We start from the raw sequence: 27061 nt of genomic DNA, 5'->3' as shown, positions 1-27061 counted from the left end.
ATATTTTTAATAATGTTAATATCCAGAGAGTAAAATGTGGACTACGTGTATGAAAAGGCGATATGGGCGAATTCGCGTGGATCCTCCACTAATGATACGTTAATGATTATTAATGATGAGCCACCATCAAATATTGGTTTAGAGAAAATGAAACAGATGGGTAAATTTTATTTTAATCTATATCAGACGTTTAATAGCCGCTGTTAAATTTTGACATTTTGATAAGGTACCTACTCGTACTTCTTTATTAGATTCAATTCAATTAGTACCTAAAGCCCGCATGAGTCAGAGGTTTGGCATCGGCTGATTGTTGAGGGTCCACACATGACACGAAGGGCTCGCGATGTGTAACATGCGGGTCAATATCAAATCTCGCTTAGCATCTGCCACATTACACGAATTATCTCTTTTTTACCTGTTAATTTGTATTTGTTATTCACCCCTCTGCCACAGAGAAACTGGGTTTGTTGTCACGACACGAATGACGTCGACCACGCTGAAGTCGGCCGCAGGTGTACGTCAGTTGCGCGCGCAGCGCTTGCGCGATAGACGGTTATACGGCGGTGGTGCAGTCGTGATCCGATTAACAACGTCAGTTTTAACTTATACCATACAACAATATGATTATCTCTATTGATTGTTTCAGTACATGTCTATCGCTTGATTTGATCTATAGAATAAAATTTGGGCCTAACGAAATAAAATAATAGCACGTTTTTCATGTTGTAAACGCTGGAATTCCGGCATCATAATGCAATACTTTGTCTTTCACTACAGTGCATTATCGTTCGGCCTTAATTCTAGTGTTTTATTCGATTATGTTTAGTTAGTTTGGGGAAATTTTATATTTAGTTGGAGTGGCAGACGAAGTATCAAGATGTGTTAGCGCGCGAGTCGTAGTATAGTGGGGTTAATCCCGGTCTATTTGCGTCCCGTTCCCGCGTCCCGAGCTCCCGCGGGCACCCGCGCCTGACTTCAGGGTGTTCCCGCCCCGCGCTCCCTGTCTGCCCCGCTGCTCATTCACGCGATCAGCCAATATTTGGATCGGGATAGCGTGCTCGCAGCTGTCAAATCAAGCGATACGCAGTTACTGTACTACATATTTTAATTAACAAATAATCTTATTTATTTTGTTTCACGTTGCAGTGTCTTTACTTGTGTTTTGTCACGTGCAAAAACAATGTGAAAAGTGGTTGTTAAAATATCTTCTTGATTACTTTTATCCTTTTTGACTTAAATTAAATCGATCGAACACGCAAAATGTGAGGTGATTTTACCCTCAAAGTGTTAAAAGTGCTAAGTGATGAAGGTGCGTTGTACGCGTATTTGGCACCAAAGCGACCGATCATAAAGGATATATTGGAAAGAGAAAATGCGGATCAAGCTCACAGACCTTCGCCCGAATGGTATAGTTGTTTTTCTAATTACCCACCTTTTTAAACAATTAAGTAATCTGCGCTAATATAACCTTAATTATTCAATTGGCTATTAATATAGCTATATTATAAATATTTATTGCCAATTATTAACATTGATTACGGTCATACAGGACAGATGTGTTACTCGCCCCCTGTCCTCTTATTAGAGAGGCGTTCCTAATGTTTTAAATTGCGATGACTGTGCGCGACGACGGCGACGGTGGCGATTGGCGCAGCCGCCGGCGAGGTCGCGGTTTCATCACCATCATAAAAACAATACCTCGCTCCCGCATCCACAGCCCCACACTTGCCCAACACCAATTGTTTATAGTGTCAAGCACTAGATTGGATACAAGGAGGCTATGATTGTCTTCACACTATTGTAGTGTTAAAGTGTTAAGGGTGTAACTCATACGTAGGTACTTGGAGGTACTTAATATTCAATTAGTTAACTAAACTCAAGAGAAATTAAAACAGATCATTTTGGACGACAATTTTTTATCTACAATGACCGACCGTACCGTTTTAGTACATGTTTACTTTACCTACTTACGTTACTTTCAAACTTCTACTAGTAGATTTACAACTTGATTAAGGCCGCCTAACGCCTAATAGAGTTTGTGTTGACATTATTAATTTTAGATACCTACATTGCCGGCTAAGATGCTTCTACGAGTTCAATTGATCTATTAAAAACCCACAATGTATCAATCAAATAGCATGCGAGTAGGTAGTTGCATGGTGAGTAGAGAGAGGCCTTTACACAATTAGGTACTACTAGTAGTGATAGTGACAGGTAATCTCGTTACATTTTCTTGACAGTGTAGCTGAGTTAACGGAATCGGTAAAACTAATTTCATCTGTACTGATTATTGTTATTATTATTCAGAGCCCACTGTGTCCCACTGCTGGGCAAAGGCCTCTTCACTCTTTTTCCACTCGTCTCTATTTAGTGCTGTATCTCTATTAAGCCTCTCAAAAAGGAGTCCCAAGTTATCCCGCCATCGCCGACGAGGTCTAGCGGCTCCTCGGTTAGACTCATGGGGTCATGGGGCTTCTACTCCAAACTGATTGTTAGAGTATTGATGATGTTAACACAAACGAACTCTATTGACTATCTATTTCCCTAGAAATGGCTTGCTGCCTTGAAAATAAACGTGTTGCAGCCCACTAACGACTCATACCTACACCTACATGAAGTTTGCTCGATACTTACACCTAAAATCAAATAGAAAATTTGACACGGATATCGACGCGGCCTACACCAGTTTTAGGACACTCCGTTCGAAGATTGTGTTAAATAGTTACTTTGTAATTATAATGTTGGTACCTATGTGTTTGGTCTGACTGTCTTATTGAAAAAAAAAACACGAAAGAAGGCTTATTTACTAACTGTCATATCTACAAGTGATGGATGACACCAGACTCCACAAACGTAATAAATAGGGCACACTGTATGTGTATAAGTATTATCTTTTGAGTAAACAACCGACGTTTTGCAATGATGATCTATATTTTCTAACCGGTATCTATGCAAACCTGGTTGCTTTGTGCATTGTTGATTAATCATAACTTAACCTGGTTGACCACTGTTTGCTGATCAGTTAGGACGACTTCATTATTAACAATGTTTACTGGGCCGTATTACCAGGCAAACCAGCACAAAGTATGATCTTCGTTTACTCATAATTGCAAGGGGTCTCGAAGGCAAAGTTATACTAGAAACGAATTCACTCGAGACATTATGTTTTATGACTTACAATGGAACTCATCGGAAGTGTCTAGGCCCGATGTAAATGCGGGCTTTTGTAATTCAAACAAACGTTTATTCCTTTAACGAGGTGCCATGTTTGGTAAAACAGTTAAACCCTACAATAATTTTACACCATTATCATAGGAAACGCCCGTTTCGCTTACCGCTAAGTTCCTTAAAAGATACTTTTATAATTGAGTGTAATGTAGTATTTATTTATAATCAAGGAAGTTGTAAATGGTTAACCATGTAAACGCAACTTTACACATGCTTAATGTCTGGAGGTAGAAATCGATTCAATGAAAACTATCGACTTGAGTATGTATGGTTGAGAGAAGGTGCGTTCAAGTCTCCATGGGATGTGAATCGCTCAAACGCGTAAATAATGTTAAAATAGAGCTGGATTAAATTCATTGGGCATCAAACCTTAGGTGCCCTATCTTAGCCCACGCTACCCTATTGTACCTAATTTTTCATACTCACAAATACAAAGGCTGTTTTTTCTCTGTTCAGGTAAAGCAAAAATAGAAATTTAATACAATTATTTCTAACTTTGTATCGCTGAACGTTTCTTATTTTTAGTACTTACCCTTACGCTGTTATGACACCACAAAACAGGTATAATTAAAATGTGAACGATAATTACTCGTAACGGAAATCATTAAAATGAGCTATTTTGGATGTCCTCAAGTTCAACAATATCGAGCGTCCGATGCCGAAGTCCGTCTCCCTTGATTGACTGCACTATGCACCCTGGTGTCTGGGGGAGCTTCCTAACTCGATCGATTCCTCCCTCGCTTTCTTTCATCCTATACTTATACTGAGATGTAGGTATCTAAGACACTGTTAATTATTCGTTATCGCGTGGGTACGGATTCGGGATCCATATCCGAATTCTCAGGACTAGGTATAGAGATAAGTAAGTACATAAATTTGCGACAAAGTTAACTAAAATATTATGCTCTACTGTGCACTTGATATGTATCATACCACGATTCGATGAATTGATTAGCAGGTACTTAGCCTTCTCTTTTTTATCAAAATTTATCAACATGCTTACATCGCAATTTACATTTTATTCGGTCTCGATCTCTTTGCAGCGATTTTCCCCAACCATAAATAATCACACGCGTATTCGGGAAACGAGATAATCACAAGATCTAGAGACGATATAGAGATCAACTAGATTTACATTCGATATCGACTAGATGCTACTTGGATATCTAAGTCATAACTTGTCGAAATCGTTCAAGAGGACCTCCAGAATCGCGGAAACGTCAAATTTGACATATCTATCTTACAAATATCTTTAAATTATCCGTATCGTAACTTGTTGAAGTCTAGTAGAGATCTAATTCATTTTCCGAATCGAGCCGTCAGTTTAGTTTACAGACATTCTTGATGACTGGCCACGTCAGCCATCGATCATTTTTTCTTATCAAAGAGCGACAGACCGCGAATTGACATACCTAGGTAGAGTTAGACCAAGAAAAGTCTGCAGCGATTTTGATAGCCAGTGTAAGTGTTATTTATAGGTCATAATTTCATTTACGTTTAAAATGGCACTTGCACTGCGTGGGCTATCAAAATCGCTGCAGACTTCACGGTCTCACTCTATAGATTGAATGTCGTGATCACTATTGGCAGTTTAATTCGAGGAAGAAATGGCTGTGTTCTATTTAAAGTGTACATATGCAGACGCGGACTAGACATCCGGCTGATTTTGCCTTCAGATAGTTTTGTTTCAGTCAACTTCGAACGTCTATCATTTGTACCTTCGGGCTTCGTATATTGGTAACTTACTTATATGTATTATTTACTTTATTATATACTTATAAGTATTTACTTACTCTTATAATTATATAAATTATATTATTTAGCATTGGACTCATTGCTGTAGAAACTCTTGCTTGAAAATTAAAGTTAATTAAGCATAATGTACAGTCAAGGAATTTAAATTCCGACCCATTTCGTACTTTGTCACAGTGACAATCAATATGAAAGCCGCTAGAGACCTCATACGGTTGTTACTGTGACAAAGTACGAAATGGGTCGGAATTTAAATTCCTTGACTGTACCTAACTACCTAATACATACTTAGTAAAATTGACGAGTTCACAAACAAATTTACAAGCCAACGTTCCAAAATATATTTATATTTAATTTAATTTATGTACTATACTATTCTCAATAAATTATTTACATGACAGATTTATTCAATTTATAAATTATTTGTATTTGTATTTACACACCTCTAAGATACTGACACTTGGGTCGTGTAAATATGTATTTGAAACGTCACCTTATAAAGATGTTTGTAGACTCTTTGGGTATCGTGGTATAGAACAATCAGAGAGAAAGAAAATTGGTTTTATAGTTTGGGCATGCTGTACATTGATATTGGTAAGATATTTAGCGGATACATTTATTAATACATCAGTCCCACTTGGATGGGCAGCTTCAAAAGTGAAATGGATACGCAGTCTTAAGAATTCCACGCAGTATTGGCCCGCTTTGCGTGCCCATTTCGACATTGCCGGCTTGAGACGAGATTCGGTTACTGCACAGTAAAAATACCATGACTTAATTATTAAGTTTCACTATGTTTTTGTTTCCTCGTTAAATATGTATCAAGGTTGCTTTAGACCTTGACTGGAAAGGTTGGGATTAAGGTAAGGTAAACCAGAAAATTAAAACGCCAAAAACTGTGTCTTAATTCTCCGTTATGTCGACGAGATAAGGACAGATGAAATTTAAGACAAATGTGTTGTTAGGTGTTATATTGTAGGTATTCTATGCATATAATAAAAACATATTTATTAGCGTTAAGGTAGTTTTTAAGCACCGCTGTACTCCTGTCCCGCGCCCGCGCCACCAGCAAAGTCATCCTATGTTCACTTGTAATATACCTATAGGTACATAGTAAGAAAGGGCTACGCTAGGACGGTAGGACAGTGCAAAATTATGTACCTGCTTTTGATGTATTTATAAAAAGAGCGAGCTCATCGCCAACAAACTGCTCCGCAGTTTGGCGAATTTTTGTATTGTGGTACGCATATTTTATATTTCCATGTTATTTTCAATAAAAAAAAAGAAAAAAGAAAAGAAAGCTGATATTTTCGTTGCTGAATGCTTGGCGTACAAACATAATATCTAACCAATATCTAATTATGTAAATAATTTCACTCAATTTCAATATTTTTAATTTTATTTTATATTTAAACGATAAATCTTTGATGACCATTATATGTACATGCAGGTCAAGTGTACTGTTCTACTAGCACGTGTACACTTATTAGTTGTTGTATGACCATGTACTGTGTTGAACTAGATCAACCAAATGTTCGTTTAATAAATTATAGAATTCCCTATAATGCTTGTAGGTCAAAATAGGTTATAATGTTCGTTAAATTTACACACAGTTCATCGTGTTAAAATTTATTTGAAAGTTTACAACATTGTACGAGTAGAGAGTTTGACCTCAAGGCCTACTTATGTCAGACAAACAGCATGTTTAAAAAACATTTTGAAGTTATTGACTATGCTCCCTAAAGAGTAATTTTTTTCACACATCAACAAAGAATAAATATGGCCTTTTGCGTTTATTAAAAATATTTTTTTTTTACCTAAAGGTTTAACGATTTTATCTAATACCTATTTTAAGAGAAATATTTCGCACGTTTCCGTCTTTCAAAACTATGTTTAAATAGAGATGTTACGAGTATGATTTAATTACCCGTCTATAGTATTTTTATTTTGTTAAATAATTACCCTTTTTTAAGGAATCCATGTACCCATTTCCATATCTATTATCTGCAGTGAATATTTAGAACTTACATAAATTTAGAAAATATGTCGTGGCCGAAAAAAATGTCAAGTAATTTCCAACTTCCTAAAGTTGTTTGTAAAGGACACTTTACTGTCAACGGTCTCAGCCCTATTAACTGATAACACTAAAGTACACTGGCCCAAATCTTCTCCGATACCTGCCTCGCTGTAGAATATACATAGAATAGCTGTTAAACGTTCACGCTCGTTAGTAGTTGACTCATAAAAGGTGACATTTATGGATCGGGTTTGGTGCCTTTCAGCTGTTTTATTTTTAATGTATTTTCTCCAATATGCTCGGAAATGTTCACCTTACTGTAGCAAAAATAGTACGGGAAGTTCTTCGTTAATGTCAAACTCTAACTAAAAAACATCAAACTATCGCTGTCCTGTTCCAGCGGACGGGAAGTAAAAAAACACTACAGTAATAACTTATTACTGTAGTGTTTTTTACTTTTTAATAATAAAAAACGCAAACAGCCAATTATTATTGCCGCGAGCCGCTTCTACACGACCCGATCAGCTATCATTTCACGTGTATGATCGTGCGAATACTGCTTAATAAAATCAAAGATTATTTTTATATTTTTTTTAAATCTGATCCGTGTTCATAAGGTAGCTAACACACTATCGCACCGCACCAAGGTCATTGTGGGACGCACCCATAAGTAAGAGGGAGAAAGAGATATCGCTTTCTCCCTTTTACTTATGGGTGCGTCCCACAATGACCTTGGTGCGGTGCGGTAGTGTGTTAGCTACTTAAAGCTTACATAGTTTGTCAAAGGACTTTCTCATTTCAAACATAGACAAAGAGAATCATACTATCTTTGTCTTACACTTGTACTAGCACCCAAAAGAAAAGGATGGGTGTAGTTTTCCTGGTTCTTACTGACTGAAAAGTTGGTTTGACAAACTATATTGCGCAATTATATTGAATGAACGAATATTGAATGGTACTGAATGGCAGAATAAGTTTGTGCCTTTAACTTTTAAAAATTAATTAAAGAGGGAAATTGTTTTTGACATTTTGGATGTGAAGGTTTGATTTGAGTGATGCTTGATGCTTAAATAATAATTATTTTAGCTTATTTCCTCGCATGTTTGGAGAAAAGCACTATATATGCCTCGGCAGGAATAGCAATTCGTGGATTCGTCTTCTTTGTCGGACTCCGCTTCGCGTCGTTCGACAAAATCGAAACTCATCCACGAATTGCCCTTTCCCGGCCTCTGCAATAATGTACTATTGTTTACATTTTATCGTTTGCTAACGAGACAGCCTGTACAATGTGTAGGTACTTTTATGCCAATTTTCTTTGGCACGCTCTATAACCTGGATAATCTATAATCTATAACTCTATTTGTTGGATTATGAATTGAGCTCATTTCTTTGTCTGTCGTATGTGTGACATAGTGATTTTAATATTCGTTTTTACTTGACTAAGTTATTAATTACAATTCCTATACATGTTATATTTTCCTTTGCATATTATTCTATACAAAATTGTTTAAATCAATATGTCTCGTTTTTCTTGAAATGTACTCAGCAAACACGCAGTAAATAGCAAAAAAAACTCAATAATTTAAATCATTGTAATTACGGCATTTTGAATTCCATATAAATAAATAAATAAATAAATATTATAGGACATTCTTACCCAGATTGACTAAGTCCCACAGTAAGCTCAAGAAGGCTTGTGTTGTGGGTACTCAGACAACGATATATATAATACACAAATACTTAAATACATAGAAAACACCCATGACTCAGGAACAAATATCTGTATCATCATACAAATAAATGCCCTTACTGGGATTCGAACCCAGGACCATCGGCTTCGCAGGCAGGGTCACTACCCACTAGGCCAGACCGGTCGTCAAATATACAGTGAAACCTGGTTAAGTGGGACCTGGATAAGTGAGAAACCTCTATAGCTGGGACTCATGGTGCGGTCCCGACACTTTAGCACTGAATTAACTCTGTTACTGAGAAAAAACGAACCTCTATAACTGGGATTCGTTGTTGTGATTTTATAGTCACATTTACCTCTATAATTGAGACAGAGAGTGTATTTTACCTCTTTTACTGAGACTATATTTATAAGATTACATTTTCCTATTTGTTTTTTAGAATTTTATAGAGAATTGACTTCTGTGTCTGAGATAACGTCAATCTATGACATCTCTAACTTGGACTTCATTGAACAATTTCCGTATTCTTACTAACTCTTAGTCTATCCACAAATTCCGCATTTGCCTAATTGTGTCTAAACAACTTCAAGTTTGATTTAGTTAATTTATGTAAGTAGTTAAAACTATCGAAACGAAAGCTGAAATTTTGATAAGTAACACGCAAAAATAAATTGCGCAATGAAGTCCGTATCAAATTTAATTTAATTTTGAAATATATCCTTTGGAGAATCATTCACGAAATATTTAAACAGACTTAAAAAATATTTAGGGACAAGGATTATTTTACCTTATTTATTTTTAAAGATAATTACTAAATATGTACCTTATTAACCACCTCTATAACTGAAATATACTCTATTCTCACCTCTATTAATGGAACCCTCTGTAAATGAGACAGAAATTTATTTGTACCTGGCTAACTGGGAGCCTGTGTAAGTGGAAAACCTCTTTAAGTGAGACAAATTTGCTCGTCCCTTGAGATCCCACTTAACCAGGTTTCACTGTAATTTATACCTTTGTCATTTACAACCTCCGTTGGTCTGACGCAAGTGTAGGTTACTACGTGTTTTTTACTACTTATTATGAAAACATGAAATAATCATCATTGACGTAAAGTTCGAAATACTGACTTTTCATAAGTCATAACACAATTAATTTTTTTTTTTCTTGAATTACCGGGCGCTCTCAAGTTTCATTGATAGCTGGTTTTTTATTTATACTTAATAATAACATTTCAAATAATATAAATGTAATATTTCAATAACCGTGGCAATGTGAAAATATTGCTATCTGTCCGAGGTAAAACTAGGTCCAAGGTACAACCGTTTCCCCTACTTAAATAAAATGTGATCTTCTGGTATCAGATGAACGTCGTTGTTATACTTTGGTTAGATTTTGATCTCCCATTACGTTATGTATTTATCGAAGTAGACTTCTTATTTTTTAGTTGGTTTTACAATAATATTATAAGATTTAATTATGTTCTTGAATATCAAAAGGAAGGTTACGTGTTTTGTTTGATCTTAAGAATGCTCATATTGATTTTAATAATTCAAATCATTATAATAGATGTGTTATTTTCGTTTATGAATCCCGAAAACATCTTCACATTTTATAAGTATACATTTGAAATGTCGTGCAATTTACTTTAAGATGCCATTAAAGTCATTTTTAAGGGTGTGGTAAAATTTTTGGCAATACATTTAAGGCATTCTAAATTGCTTACAAAAAGAAAAAAAATACTGTTACAGCATTTTGTTCACCCAAAATTTCTAAACCACAATGTTTAAGACTTTATTACGGACATCTTTTGTCATGTTCAGGTGGATTTACTACGTTTTTGCTGTCCATACAAATTTTAAGGAAATGCTATCCCATACAGGTGGTACTAGCGTTTACTACGAGTTTGCGCACTGTGTAAATAAGATCAAAACGTAGTAATCCACAAAATATGGTCTTGTAACAACTTGCGGTTAAATTTATTTAAATGAATTTGAAGTCCAAAAAATTTTGAATGTTGCATCCAATTTTGAGATAGTTATGTTCATAAACAACGTAGTTATGTTTTTTTTTTCAAAACTCGTAAAGTTTTTCGTCTCTGGTGAACAATTTGGTTTTTGTGGGTTACTACGTGTTTGCTTTCGGGCGTCGATGTTATCCCTCTTGCGTGCAATACGAATGTACTTTTCCTTAGCGACCGCTTTACATGAATCACCGGTATTCTAAAAAAAACTCATAAGTAACGCTAATATCTAGGTAAATATATACCTTAAGTCTAGATTTTTGTGTAAGGTACTCGTAGTTTCAACATATTTTTACTGTTAAATTTAAGTAATAAATAAGCTATACTTCCGTTTTGATGACAGCACTGTATAAAACTACAACACAATGCGATTTGTACATGACATAATAAAAGTCACCTTTACGCGTACCTATCAAGATTTAGTATACAGGGCGTCCCACGGCTATGCCACATAGAGGGAAAGTACCCTGAATATTGTAGATGGAACATTTTACTGAAAGAAGACATTATTTTAATTAAATAAACAATTTAAACTGCATTCATAGATTTTTAAATAAATACATGGTTGAACCGGGAATTGAACCCGCTACACGAGAAAAAAAATCATCCTGTAGCTTTATCATACAGATGGCATAGACGTGGGACGCCCTGTATACTGTCTGTACACATAATTTTCACCGGCATCCCTTTGGGGGCGGCGATGATTCATCCGGTACTTTCCGGGAAAACTCTACGGGAGATTAACGCCTCGAGGCAACGATGGGGCTAGTTTATCCCCATGCAATATAAATCTTTTATAGGTACATGTAAAGGCCATTGCGGCATTTTTCTAACCAAGTGGAAGATGAGATTTTCCTGTTCATCTTTTACAGTATCAATCGTTTGATTGAATTTCAAGAGAAGTATTTCGTAAAAAGTTTTATTCCAACAAATGTTGGTTATAAGTACATGGTTGGGTCAAACGCAGCAATGAGATTCACGTCTCTCCTGTGGACATGTCCAAACTCCAAATATGGAACTCTTATCCACATATTATAATGGGTTACTCTTTTTCTATTGACTTTTATAATATATATCATCATACATCAATAAGTGGCTCTATTTATATTTTATTAATTGTGTGTATGACCCAGTTTTCATGTAAACAGTTTTAAGTAGGTAGTTAATTAGTATGAACACAACTGGAACAGTCGTCAAATATAAACAGTGGTTTAAAATGAAAACATGTACATCACAAAAACCCTAAAAGACTTACTGTAAAATGATAGTGATTTAATACCTACCTACATTAACAGCAGAAAGTTGGCTTCGGTTTCGAATCCAATGAGACTTTCCTGGAATCCGGCTGGCATGGGGTGGATTAGGACACCGACCCCGCTTACCCTCTGTCTGCATCGATATATTTTCGTTACACCCTTGTTTTTATGGTGAAGCGAAGGCGGCCACTTACATAAGAACGTGCGTGTTGGTTAATACTGTTAATAGTTACTTAATATCGCGTAAAATCTAATTTCATAAGTTAATTTTGGAAGGCATTATAATATTTGGCTTATGGTATGACCACGATTGATTTAGGTATGTCTGACAGGTAAGAATATTGACAATTAGTACAGCGCTTTTACAGCAAGTTAGAAAATGGAAAATAACTAAAACGTGAAGCTTGCACGTAATACCGCGAAGTCTGCGAAGGGTGCTTATTAAAATCGTAATCCATATAACTAGATTACGCCTGATAATAATGCGTCTCAACACGGCTTTGAGGGGAGGGAAACATCCGGCTTTGCGTGCTTAGCTTAGGAATATTAATTTTATTCCCCATACGCACTTGACTGATAAATACGAGTAGAATGACACGACTAATAGCCCTATTCCACTTTTTAATGACAGCGCGTGATATTGCAATATGTGTGACATGGCCACTAAATTCTACCATTTTTTACACACTTTTATTTACACACTTTTATTTAGCTTCACTGCGTATATCTCTTTGTATATATGGTGCTTCAAATCTTGTAACTTATTTTGAACCACTTCCGGGTGTCTGATTGAGCTGAAATTTCGCATATTTCCATATTTCCGATGACAATACAATAATATGCTAACATGGAGCTGATCTGATGATGCAGTCGGAAGGTAGCCAAAGGAACTCTTCGATGGAAACACATAAACACATTGAGTTTAGGCTCATTTGAAAGGTCTCGAGAAGTACTTATAGACATGCGAAGAAGAAAAAGTACAGTCGGCAATAAAAGTGTGTATCAAAAAATATTTTTGACGGTTACTTGTTTAATACTAAGACTATGGCAAACACGCTTGAAGGCAGGGCTTGAAGAAATTTTACTCCTTACCTAATTTTGTTCTCTTGTAATTAAATTTTGTTGAAAGTAAGTAAGATTTTAGACCCAATAGGTTCGGAGATAAAGGGGGGAATTAAGGGTTCCGTTTTTCCTTTTGTACGGAACCTTAAAAACGGGCTTTATTGAAGTTTTTTCTTATAAATCACGTTCATAACGAATAAAAGTCTCGTTCAAACATTTCAAAACTGATCCGCATAAGTTTTGAAGTAAACAATAAATTTTGAAATCGCTGGCGGATAGTCTGTTGGCTCGGTGCCCGCTTTTCTTCGCCATTTTAGCGTTCGTCCCGGTCGGATATTTTACAGTCTGCATCCTAGATGGCAATAACCTATTAGGTTTATGACTTTTACTCTTTCTAAAGATGTGTACTGGTAAATAAATTATAGATAATTTATTGAAAAGAAAAATAGACCTTGTCTTGCAGGCCTATTAACATAGTACAGTCAGCATCCAAAGTAGCAAATCAGACTACGCGTTAAAATCTACCACCAAGTACCAATCTCTAATAGCTTAACCGAAAGATATATATTTTTAATAATTATGTTTAACAATTAAATTGTGAGAGATACTTTTGAACACCAACTGTAGAATTTATAGTTAGTAGATCATTATCCATTATACGTTTGGTCCGTTGTTTCATCCGCTTCTATTGATACTGACTGTACATGACATGATATAGCGGACGCCTCTTGCTAATTCACAATGTCATAAGGTGACGTTTTATACACACGTGCCTAATTTTTATTTACTTACCCCCTTATTAGTAAAACTTTACGGGCCTGTTTTAGTAAAATTATGTGTTATCCCTTTCTTACAAATACATAAGTCAAAGTGATATAAAGACAAACGATTCATAGCTAATTCAGGTCAGTAACGCGTTTCTGAATAAAGCCATTAGTACTTATAGATTTTTATCTTTCAATCAATTGGAGCGGGCTAACTTATCTGGTACTTACATGAAAGTCATCATCAGAATGTAATTTTTTCAACCATTCTCTTCATCTTCAAGATGTAACAACCAAGCTTGCCGTCTATTATTTAGCAAGCTTTCTTATCTTATAATAATGTCAAATAAAACCAAATGTCACGTCGTATGAGAAAACGGCTTTAAATTTTCCCAGCGACTTTTTAAGATGACTGATAAGAATATTAGTTCGCTGAGAGTACCCTATTGTGAAGATATTGTCTTTCTAGTTAAACCCATAAATTGCTTCAAAGCTTGCCATGGCATAGAAACAATAGCGATTAACTGCTGGTGATTAACTATCGCGGTAATTAGGAACGTGAAAAGAAGGTCTATGGAATATTTTTCACAATATTCAGTGGGTTTCAAAATTTCTGCAATGGGTTATATGAACGATTAGCCGTATTACGGAAGGTTAATATGTATTTTCATACTTAACCACTTTTACTAAGGGTCCAATCCAGAAGTCGCAAAACGCCAATTTTATAAAAAAAGTCGCCGTTGTTGAAACATTGTTTTTCCAATTTAGATTATGATCCTCGCCTAGGTACCTAGTAAAAGTTGTTTAGTAAGTTAATTTGAATTTTGTTGGAACTTCGTCCATTAGACTCCTAGTTGAAAAAAAAGTTACTTACGGTACGACTAAAGTGCTAGACTGCAAGATAGCTAAATATTATCATGAAGTGATATAATTTGCCCATAAATATTGTCATGAAAATGTACGCGAAGCAATATTACATGCGGGATCTAAAAATACTGCGAAAGAATTCGATACGAGTAAGAGTGACATTCCATTTCCAACTGCAGCTGCAATACTGTTCATTTTACTATGGAAATTGACAATGACAGCGACGCGTTTCCATAGTAAAATGAACAGTATTGCAGCTGCAGTTGGAATTGGAATGTCACTTTAAGCTGGCGATGGAGAACAGACAGCGCTAAGTGTCTGGTTATTAGGTGCGAACCTCTTCAGTGGGCCTCTCAGATACCCAGACACACTTCAATAATACTAGATCTATATTGATTCAATTCGTACATTTAAATACATATGCGTTATTATTGGGAGCAGATTATAGTTGGAGCAATGGTCTGTGACATCAGACGTTAGATCGGGCATCCTTTTATAATACCTACCTCCTTTTCTGTTCATAATTACAATTAGGTGGGTCGTTATTTATTGCTGGCCTAATTTTCATATACTTAATATCTTAGTAGTTTTTCTTTGGCGATTTGTTTGACTGCCTTTACTAGTTACACTGCCTACGGAGATATGTAGGTTAAAACATCAGCCGGCGTATTATGGATGGCTTTATCCATCTTTATCCACGTGATAAAATAACTGTCACTTTTTAACACCGTAGGATAGAAAGTGACGGACACCGTTTTATCACGTTGTCACGTAGACAAGAACGACCATCATTAGCTCTCAGGTCTCACCGGATTTGAAAATAAGTAAACGGGCGAGTGTCAATTTTTCGCCAACCACGTTAATCGTCAGCAAACATGACGCGGAAAAGGCTTTCTTTGTTTCGAGACGGTCGAGCACCGGTCATGGTCGGATAAACAACAGAAACAAGTGGTTAATACGATAATACCTACGACAGTTTTCCTGGTTGGTGCTTCAGCGCGCTTAATTAGCAGTGAGTCCACGGGTCGGGCTACGTTACATAGCTATGTAATTTTGTGTCATGGCCGTACTCGTTACATTCCGTAGGGGCACTCGTATCCTCATAATATTGCATCCTCGACATAATGTAGGTACTTATGCTTATATTTATTAAAATACTGGTTCATAAATTTAGATTTTACTTATGTAGCTTTTATTATATCTGTACAGCAGACTTTCACTAATTTCGCATGGTTTTTTATTGGTGTATAAAAAGATGAAGGCGTTTTCTTGTCTTAGTACAGTCACAACACGGGATTGTTATGCCATTTAGGGTTCTTGCTAAATTGGAAATTCTATAGCGCAAGTATTGAACAGCCGATTTAGCTAGGACCCTAAATGGCGCAACAATCGCGGAGCGTGATGGTACTTGCTAAATACAACCATCGTAGTTTTAGAGATGTGTAGAATTCCAATGCAAAATTATGAGACTCGTCATAGGTACTATTTCCAAAATTAGAACACACACTCATATATTTGACGCCCATCCAATGCCAGTGCCAATAGGTGGTGATCCGACACCACTAGTGTGGGGGCAACCTTTCAACAGCTCATGCTGTTGTTTTAAAAGGTGATTAAAAGGCATATTTTTGCGCTATTATTGCCTTTACAGAAATATTGAGTCGCGGTATTTCGGTCAAGGTTTAATTCGTGAGTTTGATTGACGCCAAATTTCATGAAGGTACCTATCGATATCGTTTCGTTAGAATCGTTTCAAGTCGTGGCATTATGACATCTGGTCCAATCTTTTTATTAGATGCTCAATGTATCGCGCCCGTTTTGGTGCTGACGAGTACCCAACATGGCGAGATGATTCATTAAATGAGATCAGATCCTTGCCATAGAAAAATATTCAGGTCGAAGAATTTCAATTGAATTAACTATTTATAGTACTGGATATTTTAAAACCCTAAGCCATACCTTGAGAAATTAATGTACTTTAATCAACCCTAAATCCCTAACTGGCCAAGGCCACCTTTCAACAACTAGCCGCCGTATACTTAAATGAATTCTGTTTATAGGTGAATAGAATTCATTTTTAGTTTAAGGTGGCTAGTTATTAAACAGTGGCCAGTAATTGACGAATTACCCCCTTCCTACGCAAACTTGGAGCAACAGAAATGTCGTCTTAGTTTTTGTTTTGTTGGTCGTTGTTGGGTAAGTAAGTATTATAAAATTAATTACCTATTGCCGCGGTAATAGGTAGGTACTACTTATATAAAAAGGTTCTACGGTAGGTATGATTACCTATTAGAAACTCTTATAACAGGCGTGTAATTGGATACGTATTTGTTTTATTGTTCGTTTCCTTATAAGCAATAGATCGCATAAAAGTGAAAGTTATGATGGAAGTCAAACGGAAGTGCGCTTTGATTGCGCAATACGTGTCCTCCGAGTGAGACGTTGGGCCCAATTCGGATTTGGAATAGACATCTATTAGATATCTTTTAGACATCACCAAGATACGATAACGATATGTTTAAGATCTAACCTGTCAAATTTGACATTTGCGCGATTCTGGAGATACTCTTGAACGATTTCCACAGGATATTACTTAGAGATCCAATTCACATCTAATACATATCTTACTCTATCTAACGTAAAAGTGACATTGGTTGCCCGAATTGCGCTGCAAAAGAGAACTAGTTGATATCTAAACTATAACGTATCTAGAATGGATCTAGTACGTGTCGTCTCTTGTGAATATCTTGAAGTTCGAATACGGCAGGTTCTCCTGTTAGCAATAACTTTGACAACATACGAGGTTCCATTAAATACATTTTATAGAATTCACTAATTAAGCAGGTAAGTAAGGGCGAAACGCCTAGGGTGGTACGGGCATGTGATGCGGTGGGATGAAAGTCATGTGATGGGAAAGGTACTACGAATGAATGTGGAAGGAGGTAAGAGGAAAGGAAAACTGAGGAAAAGGTATGGACTGTTTTAGACATGATATGAAACGAACGCAAGTGAATGATGAGATGACGGGCGACTGGCAGAGAGAGGTATGGAGAAAAACACTTGCTGCGCAGACCCGAGATTGTCAGAGCAAGCGAATGATTATGCGAATTCGAATGACCATACTAACACATTGATTTAAAGCAATATGCTAATAAAGTAATTAATATTTAGAAATACTAAATTAAGATTCATTAAGTATGTCAACAAGAGATGTAACACGAGTAAATATTTCGACAAATAAGGCGTCTTACATGTCTTTTTCCATTTGTTAAAATTAATAGCAAACAAAAATTACCTCGCCACATTTTTACAAATACTATAGAAAAGTTTCGGGTGTTATGCGTTAGAGTCTGGCTAGCCAAAAATTGTTGACAGATATTTCGTTGTTGTATCACCAATTGTCTATGATTTGAAAAAAAAGCTAAAAGTCAGTTGTCAATTTATGTCATTCATTCAAATTGTTTGCGGTTTATAAGGGGTTTATTTTAAATAATATTAACAATGTCTATACTGAGCGAGGTGCGCAAACTATTATTTAAGCTCGTATATAATTACGACAATGTGGGAAGTCGACGTGTAGCGTTGTATAACGAAAAACTGCAATGTTTACAACTCCTAAACAAATGTAAACAAATTAGAAGGTTGGTGCTCTATAAATATTTTGATACTTAGCATTTAGTATATTTGGCATAGTACCCTTATGTATTTTTTTGGTGATGGATTAATATTACGGTGTTATCGAGCTAGGTCTTATTTACATTACATTTCATTTTTCGCCTTATGGTGAGAAAGTGTTAACATATGTGTTTATCGTTAACTGTACTTTACATAGTGGTAGAAATTATGTGAGCTGACTTTGACTGCACGTTAACGTATATTTAACTTATATCCTTAGGTACCTTACGTGTGCACAGAAAATCAAAAATATTATCTAGTATCAAAACTATAATTCCTACTACACAAAGTGTGACCAGCCCAAGATTTTTTGAATTTCCCGCCAAACGTTTAGGTAAAATTTCAGTAGCCAGACTCTATTCACGAAGCTATCACTATCAAAGATTATGCTATGATGAAGAAATAGGACAAGCATGATTTGTAGCTCTCAATTACTGTTACATGACAGCATGACTGTCACTCACATAATATTTAGCTCTCGGACCTTGGCGTTTCCTATAATGCAATGCAATACAAGCAGGGGAAGTTAACCTGCGGCCGTGACAGTTTTCTGCCGAATTTTTCCTTGAGCCAGCCAAAATGCAGCGAATGAGGGAGTAATTGAATTGGCTAGGTGCCGCCTTGCAAACTTTGAGCACAGAACTATTTTAATCTGTGTCGCTTAGACTTTGTTTGTCAGACGGTCCGTTGAGAAAAATTTCTTCACAAAGTGCTTAAAATGAAAAAAACCTATACTTAACGATGTAATCTAGTGTCGTTGGTGTGGAATTTAATATTGTGTCTTTACTGTATACTGTATACACACAGCTACACATGCGGCGCCTAGCATTTCATATTTCACGTCTCACGTTCAGAGTGTCTCGGGTGCCAAGTGGCATTGGGACGAAGTGTAATAATAAACTTTCAGACTCTATATATCTACTACTGAACTAACGTGTATAAGGTAAGGTCATATTCATAACAAATGTTTTAAATACTATACAAATTAATTAAAACACGTTTAAATTAGTAGGTACTGAATTTGAAAGCACTTTTGTTCATAGCATGATAACTTGATGAATATACAAGAACCAGATATAATATGTTGTAGTTACATCGTTCGAGCCACTTCGAGCTGTCTTTACCAAAATTCTTTCGATATTGTTATAATTAATTTTCTTACTTTATTTAACTTCATTTAAGTAAAATTAGATTAAGCAAATAAGTACCTATGTACATACAATATACCTATTCGCAGAAAAGTCAGAACTTATTGCATTATTTTATCATTCTGTGACCTATAATGTGTCTGTGACACTCGCTTATTCGTTTTTCTTAGAAAGTCATTAAATAGAGAGAGCTTGGTTCCATGATCGTAAGGAGAAACAGGTGATAACTCAGGCGGGTTTAGCCCAGTATGTACCTGCCATCGACATGTGCAGAAAAACCACCTGCGCAGCTTTCTACTGATACTGATGCGATCACTTTACTAATTAACGTGTTACTTTTTACCATAATAAACCATAATGGGGACCACCTAGTGATCTTTACTCTTCAGATAACACGTTTTTGCGACTAATCATTCTACATTTGAATAATGTGACGCGACGTGCATGCATTTTGCTGCATTTTACATTACAGATTCGACCGATTAGATTGTGAGAGTAATTTCTTACTGTCGCGCACAATGCTGCCTTTGTAATCTCTGCAATTACTTTGATAATCGACATCAAAAGCATTGTTCATTTCTTTGTTACTTATGTAACAACAATCTGTTTAAAAGATTTTTTTCTTAGTGACAATAACAATATTGCACATGAAAACGAGCACTTATGGATCTTTTTGATGTTTATAAATATTGGTCCTTTTGTGATAATTACTTCATGCATGTGTTAAAGATTTCCGTACAGTCTATAATTACGACCAGCATGGTAAGATAACCATAACTAACTCTCCGCCTTTGTTATTAGCACGATTGTGTAACACAAAATGCTCATGCGATGGCTACACGTATCCAATTCGTCAGTTGAACAAGTTACCTATGTAATATCTTTTGTTTTTATTCGGCTTTCGCTGAACACAATGGGCGGGCTGACACCCACAGTGGAAAGTGTTTGCCTAGATCACGGTTACATTACTGCTGGTGACACCGGGGAAAGTAGCCATTTTTTGTTTGTTGCCAATTTTTCGCAGACCTCTGTCAACATTTGCATAAGATGTTGGCTAATCTCTTTTATGCGTAAACACGTAGGCTATAAAGAATGTTGGAATTGTAAACATGTCATTAAATAGGTTACCCTTACGATGCTAAAGAGGATATTAACGATGACTATGTGTATTTAATGCGGCATATGTGACATACTTTACCTACCTTTTTTTCTATAAATGGATATACTTACAATTAAGTGGATACTTTCTAAGAAATGAAAGAAAACAAACTGGAAATTGTTTCATGGACTAACTAGGTACCTACATATTAAAACGAACTTTAAAATAAGATTTCAAGAATATTATAATCTAAATTAAGATACTAAACCTCGAGCTACACCTCGATACATATTTTGATGTGGACTAAAAAATAAACGAACGTTACGAAAATAAACGAAATACTAAAATGTATTCCTTTAGGTTTAATAGTAACGGAACTTGTAAATTCTGAATCTTTACTGTTTCCATACATATGTACAATATAGTCTACAAACTGAATGTGCAAAGTTAGTAAAAAACAATTGTGTAGCCCATTATCAAGTCTTGTGTTAGCCCATTCTGTCAATACTGTAATTAAACTGATCCGGTGTGAACTGAACAGTGGAATTTTGTGTACCTACTCGTAGATCAGAAGAAACAGTCTACCAAGGCATGATGAGATAGCATTTATTTCAAGATAAAAATTGCGTAACAACTAACTATTACGTACATGCAAATGATGGCTTTATTCAGGTTGACGTTTTATCTCGGCGTAATAATTAGTGTTGATTCAAGCTGACCCGACTGCCACAATATTTTCAAAGCCGTTTTTGTTTACCACAATCACGTGGAGGAAACGTCTCTGGCACGAGTCAATGGGCCTATTCATGTGTGGACCGCACCCGCATGCAGTGAAAGCAGTAGCCCTTTTAATTGCTGATGGGTTTTAAATTACCCGTGTACTTAATGTACGATTCGTTGAGTGGTTCAGTTGACGCCAGTGTATTTATAAACGTTTACAAGTACATATTAGCACATATTAACAACACAGAATCCACTTTTTGTAGACTTATAGTTCGTTTTTTTTAGCATTAGAAAGAACTCCACAGAAGTAAGCGTGATGCAGTTTTTATCAGGCTCTTTAATTGTTAATAATTATTGAATTATCTAATGTAGCACGGTCAATAGATATAATTTACTTCAAATTATTACCGCTAAAAGTGCCGGATTTGGAACCAAAAGCTTACTTCTGCGAAGTTCTTTCTAATGCTAAAAAAAACGAACTATAGCGTTGACATTAAATGGACAGCTAATTTAAAAATAATTAAGACCTGTTTTGCTCGTTCCTACTTGTTTTATTGTGAATATTATGATAGTTTCTTAATAAGTGTGTTGTGTATTTCAAAGTTAAGTAGATATAAAAACTGGTCAAAGGTAGAGAGAGAGAGAGAGAGAGAAACATCTCTCAGGGCTTTTTAATACTGTTAGTTTTAGGTACTGATCTTTAGCACAATCTATTTATACAGTACCTACTTGCGTAAGATCTTGATTTTTGCAGTCTAGCTTACAGCTCATCCTTTCATGGTTCACGCTCTGCTGCAGCACATTCAGCCATTTTCCGTATCATTCCACCTTTTAATTACATCTTTAAGATTAAGGCACTAAGTTTCAAATTAGTTTAACTTAGACGCGCTGAAGCTGTAGCGAGGTGAGCAACTAGTTGACAAAGGAGAGTGTCCTTCAGTACAAGTACCAGCCATCCAGAAGGACTGCCGGTTTTCCGGGTTTTCATTTCAGTTAACACCCCGCTGCACGTTGACGTCTCGTGTTTATGGCTGCTATCCTTTTCCATAATCATATGGATATTAGAAATAAATGTTATAATTAAATACGAGAAAATTACTTACAGTTTTTGCGGTAAGTACCCGCGCGAGCGTAATTACATACATTTTTGGTTGCTATTACTGTCACATGTAGGAGGTAATTATGGTATAATTTTGGATTATGTTGTATGTATACAATACAATATTCTTTGTTGTAATACATAAACACCAATATCTAGGTACCTATAATATATTCTTGGGCAAGCCGATTTAATTAAATTTACTTATAGTCTTGGCGGCTTGCCGTTAAGCATCTTTCTAGTTCTCGGCATCAACTATGTGGACCTACCTACTTTTTAATGGCAGCTTGTTCCACTTTATTTTTATGCACTTCCTATATTTAAGTCATATTACGTGTAAAAGGCAAGATCGACAAAACTTATGCATTACGCAAACGACTGGTTAGATCGGAAGTTGACGATAATCCTAATCCAGCACGAATGTCATCTGGCTCGTGATGTATTAACAACTAATGAATTATTGATTCATAATAACGTACTCACATAACACTATAAACATGACAACTTTAAGCTTTCTACACAGGTTTCTTATATAACGATTACTTAATTACATCTACGATAATTTGTTTGCAAAAATATTAACGGCATCGTCTACAAAAGTAGTACTATAGAAATGATCGTCTTAATTTGGATGTTCAATATTGGCAAAGGAGAGGCAATCTCATGTTTCCACCTGTGGCTGTGCGGTTTAACGGCAACGACACTTGCCAACTTCCCGTGTTTAGCAGTATTTATTTCGGGGGCAACATAATTTAATATACTAATAATATACCTACCTATACCTATTTCACGACATTTTACAATTTGTTTTCTTTTTTTCAGGTAAGTGCCACCTACATGCTAAAAATGAAACAAAGAAATGATGTGTAAGTACTGACTAAATATTAGCGCTATAATTAAGATGTAGATACCTATATATATATATATATATATGTGTCAATTTTGTACATTAATTGTTATTACTTTCTAAGTTTTGCCCGCAAAGAATCACCACAAACACTTCCTCGCTTTGTCTCTTTACCTTTTTCTTTTATCTAATCTTATTGATCTACTTGTACTTATATAGGCCATTCACTAATTGTATCGCAAATTATATCTTATTTATTTACCTAAGCATTTTTGCGTTTACGCGTATGAGTACCAAACATCGATACGATTCGTCGCCTACCTACATTTAAAAGAAATGCTAGAAACTTTCTCATTGATTTTATTTGATTTACACAAACTCGATATCTCGCAGTTAACAAAAACAACGCGAATATAATACAAATGCTGTAATTACGGTGTCGAGATACAATCGTGACAATTTATGCATAATGAAATCGCGTGGTCGCCACTTCGATCACGCGCTCGCGCTTCAGAAGTAGGTATCTCTAACATCGTGTGAAATTTAAAATTGAGCATTAAAAAATTAAGCAAATCGTCAATTCGTGCGTCTGACCTCTTTTTTTGAACACTGAGTATTCTACTTCCTACTTATTCCGTCTCTGTTTTGACTATCTCAATTAACCTTAACGACTTAATCATTGCAAGCATTAATTGTTAATTACCATCAGATAAACGATACGCTTGTAAAAATTTATGATCTGGGCAAGTAATATTTTAAACTACCTCTATAATTATGCCATAAATTAAGATATGTATGTTTTGTATAGGCACCTAGCTAAATACGTACCATGCATGAAAATTTACTTTAATTACATATATAATTATTTGAAGACGAAGTTTTCGTTTCTAACTCTCGCATCATCTATAAAGTCAGAAAGTAGGTTAGGAGGTAGTTTGTTATCCTTTTACATTTAAATAACCCCAATTACTTTGCTAATCGTGATTCAAAACCACAAACTAATTTAAAAATTTGCTCAAGCCTTTAAATTATTTTTCTCAAACATGCAATGAAATATCGATGTTATGTTCCTTATAATAGGCTGCGAAGTATGATGTTTCAGGTGCGGCTAGGACAAAAGGTCGTTAATGGAATTTCATACAAATCTTGCAGGCCTAGGCCGGCAAAGTCCTCTTTTTTAATTTTCATTTCACAGATATTTGTGACACAGCATCGTGACATTCATCCATAAAAAAAAATAGAGGCTCTATTTGCTTTATGGTTCGTAATGACACTCTGCCACTACGCCTATAAAAAAAACAAAAAATAATGTTTGCTATAATTTGCAGTTTTATTTGTATAAAATCAACATGAACTTAATAAATAATACATTATTAATCAAATTCTATAATTTTAAATTATAAATTTAACTACACAAATAAAAACATTTAAAATATTTCATCTAAACGTTAGCGGTAAAAAGGTCTACTCAAACACGCGTAGTTATTTTTTTTTATTGTTATGGAGGTAAAGTTGAAAAATTTTCATTCTGTTTTATTGGATTTATGGTGCGTTGTTGATTTTTTTACTTTAATATGAGTTCCGACGAAATAATGAAATTAATATTAATTGTAATCATAGGTGTTGGAATTGGCAGCGTAAGCAGAATTGATTTTAAATAACTTGCTGTCTCTGCCGCCAAGTGAAAGATGAAGTATGTATATGGTTGCTTATGGCAATTTTGTTATTTGAGAAACTAAGAAAAATGGCTTACAGTTTATTAGAAACAGTTTTGTGGCATATTTTAAATGAATGTAACTACAAATTCGTCAACACTGTGGAAATTATACTTATTTACTCCATGCATAAAGCAACGATGTATGTGAAACATGATATCAACATGAAAGGCTATGTAAACTTATGTGACGAAAACGACAGTCAGACTGATACAAGGCGAAAAAATCAAATATACATGAAAATATACGGGTAGTAAAAATACACGACTCGTGTAAAACATACGCGTGATAATGATATAGGTACGTGTTGGTTATATTTTGGGTGTAGTTTACTTTTAGTTTTTTCTATAAATAAAACTTGGGTTTCGTGGATTTTTTATTTTATTTATTTCATTGCATGTTTGAGAAAAGCACTATACATACCTCGGCGGGAAATGGGGTTGCCCGCGCTCAGACCTATTCGACCTCGCTTCGCTCGGCCGTCTATATGTCTTCGGCCGGCAACCCCTTTCGTCCCGGCCTCTGTAGTAATGTACTATTACCACAGATAAAGTGTTCAGGCATTTAATAACTATTTTTGTTCAAACTTAACGTAAAGTGTAATTGGCTTTAGTATATTTTCTACGGGAGTATGAGGGGTTTTAGTAGAAATATGTTACTCCAGAAATAAGTTACTTCAAGTACGCGTCAGTTTAAGACATAAGTACGTCTACTCGTGGCCAGTAAGTAGATTGCAGAATTTAAGCCACTAGTTATGAAGCTAGAACATATATTATTGGGCATCAGTTCAAGGCTACTCTCTGGAATTCTTGCGCTCAAATTAGCGCTTGTGGAATTTACGAGTTTTCCCAGCGCTGTACAAATCAGCCGGCGGTAAAGACGTCACTGTAATAACGTTTATCCCAGCACCCCTAGCCATTCGTTCGTTCCGACAGCCTTAACTATGTAGGTATTAACTAGTTAACCGAATAACGATATCCTGAGTTAATGTAACTTCAATGTCATCGCCGTTTCCCATTTCTAAATTTTTAAATACTTTCCATTGCGTACTATCTGAGGGTTAAGTACTTATTGAGGATAATTTATAATAAAGAATAAGTGAGTAGTAAAGCTAGCAACTTTACTACTCACACTCGTGCAACTCTAATGTGAACTCTGCCAGCATATGAATGCTCCTTGATTTCTGTGTTTATGATTATGGGCGAATAGATAGACGTGTAAATACATATTAGACTCTGCAAAGACCGCAACAAATTATGAATTAAAACAATTCCAATCTATTCTCGACAAATTAGTTCAAGATGTAAAAAAATATTAAAAATAAATACATTTGTTTTCATACGCATACGCAGTTCCGCTGGTACGTTAAAGAAGCTTAATAGATGGATAGGTACATTAGGTAAATATGAATAAAAACATCTCCACCTTCATTACAAAAATTATACGAACCACATTGTAACCCTTACGTATTAAATAGAGTTTGATGCAGTTAAATTCCGAATGCCCTTTAGCTGCTCATCCATATGGATAGCGTACGTCTCGTCTACGGAATGGAATCCATTGTCCACGCCGGCCGGCTTGGATGCCGGTCGTTCTATTTATACATCCCAATCAACTCCCACATCTGGATATTTTACCTTGTAACTATGGGATATCACTTCACTCGCAGTGCGGTTTATGTAATCCTAAATGTGATGCAATCGCACAATAAACGTAAATTTAATTCTATCGTTTTATTACTTCTCGTTCTTTGCAATGTTTAATTAAATAAAGCAAATAAATTGCGCGAACATGTTGACGATCGCTTGACGATAACAAATACTTAGGTCTTTGTCTTATTTTAAAACAACAGTTTGAAAATAAATATATATAGCAATGAATAAACGTAGCGTTAGCAGTAAGTAACTAGAATATTTTGTGCGCGAATTAACTCTACATAAAATCCAAATACCTGGGCGCATAGCCAAGGTGACAATCGCTTGCACTACGACAACGAAACGCCTTTAGTCTCTCTTTCACTCTGTAAATGAAGGTTGCCTATTAGGTAAGTGTGACTAAGTTGAATCCCTATCGCGTCATACCAACTATAGCTCAA

At 35.6% G+C, this 27061-nt stretch overlaps 1 protein-coding gene across 8 annotated transcripts in view; it reads left to right on the top strand.

Moving 5' to 3' along the window:
- The window catches only part of LOC134675244 (uncharacterized), an 87870-nt gene that overhangs the window by 12480 nt on the left and 48329 nt on the right, over positions 1-27061 (top strand). The window contains exons 1-2 of one of the 8 annotated variants that reach the window (XM_063533480.1): positions 529-591; positions 1147-1406. The exons of 6 other annotated variants lie outside the window; for them this stretch is intronic. In XM_063533480.1, coding sequence (XP_063389550.1) covers positions 1373-1406 — 34 coding nt within the window. In that variant the 5' untranslated portion in view covers positions 529-591; positions 1147-1372. Of the gene's footprint in view, positions 1-528; positions 592-1031; positions 1407-27061 lie in introns of those variants that run through there. One more of the 8 variants, XM_063533487.1, reaches the window with a different exon arrangement.

Source organism: Cydia fagiglandana, chromosome 2 (genome assembly GCF_963556715.1).
Source record: "Cydia fagiglandana chromosome 2, ilCydFagi1.1, whole genome shotgun sequence".
Lineage (NCBI taxonomy): Eukaryota > Metazoa > Arthropoda > Insecta > Lepidoptera > Tortricidae > Cydia > Cydia fagiglandana.
The sequence above is the reverse complement of the archived record's forward strand: the minus strand, read 5'-3'. Positions and strand labels throughout refer to the sequence as shown.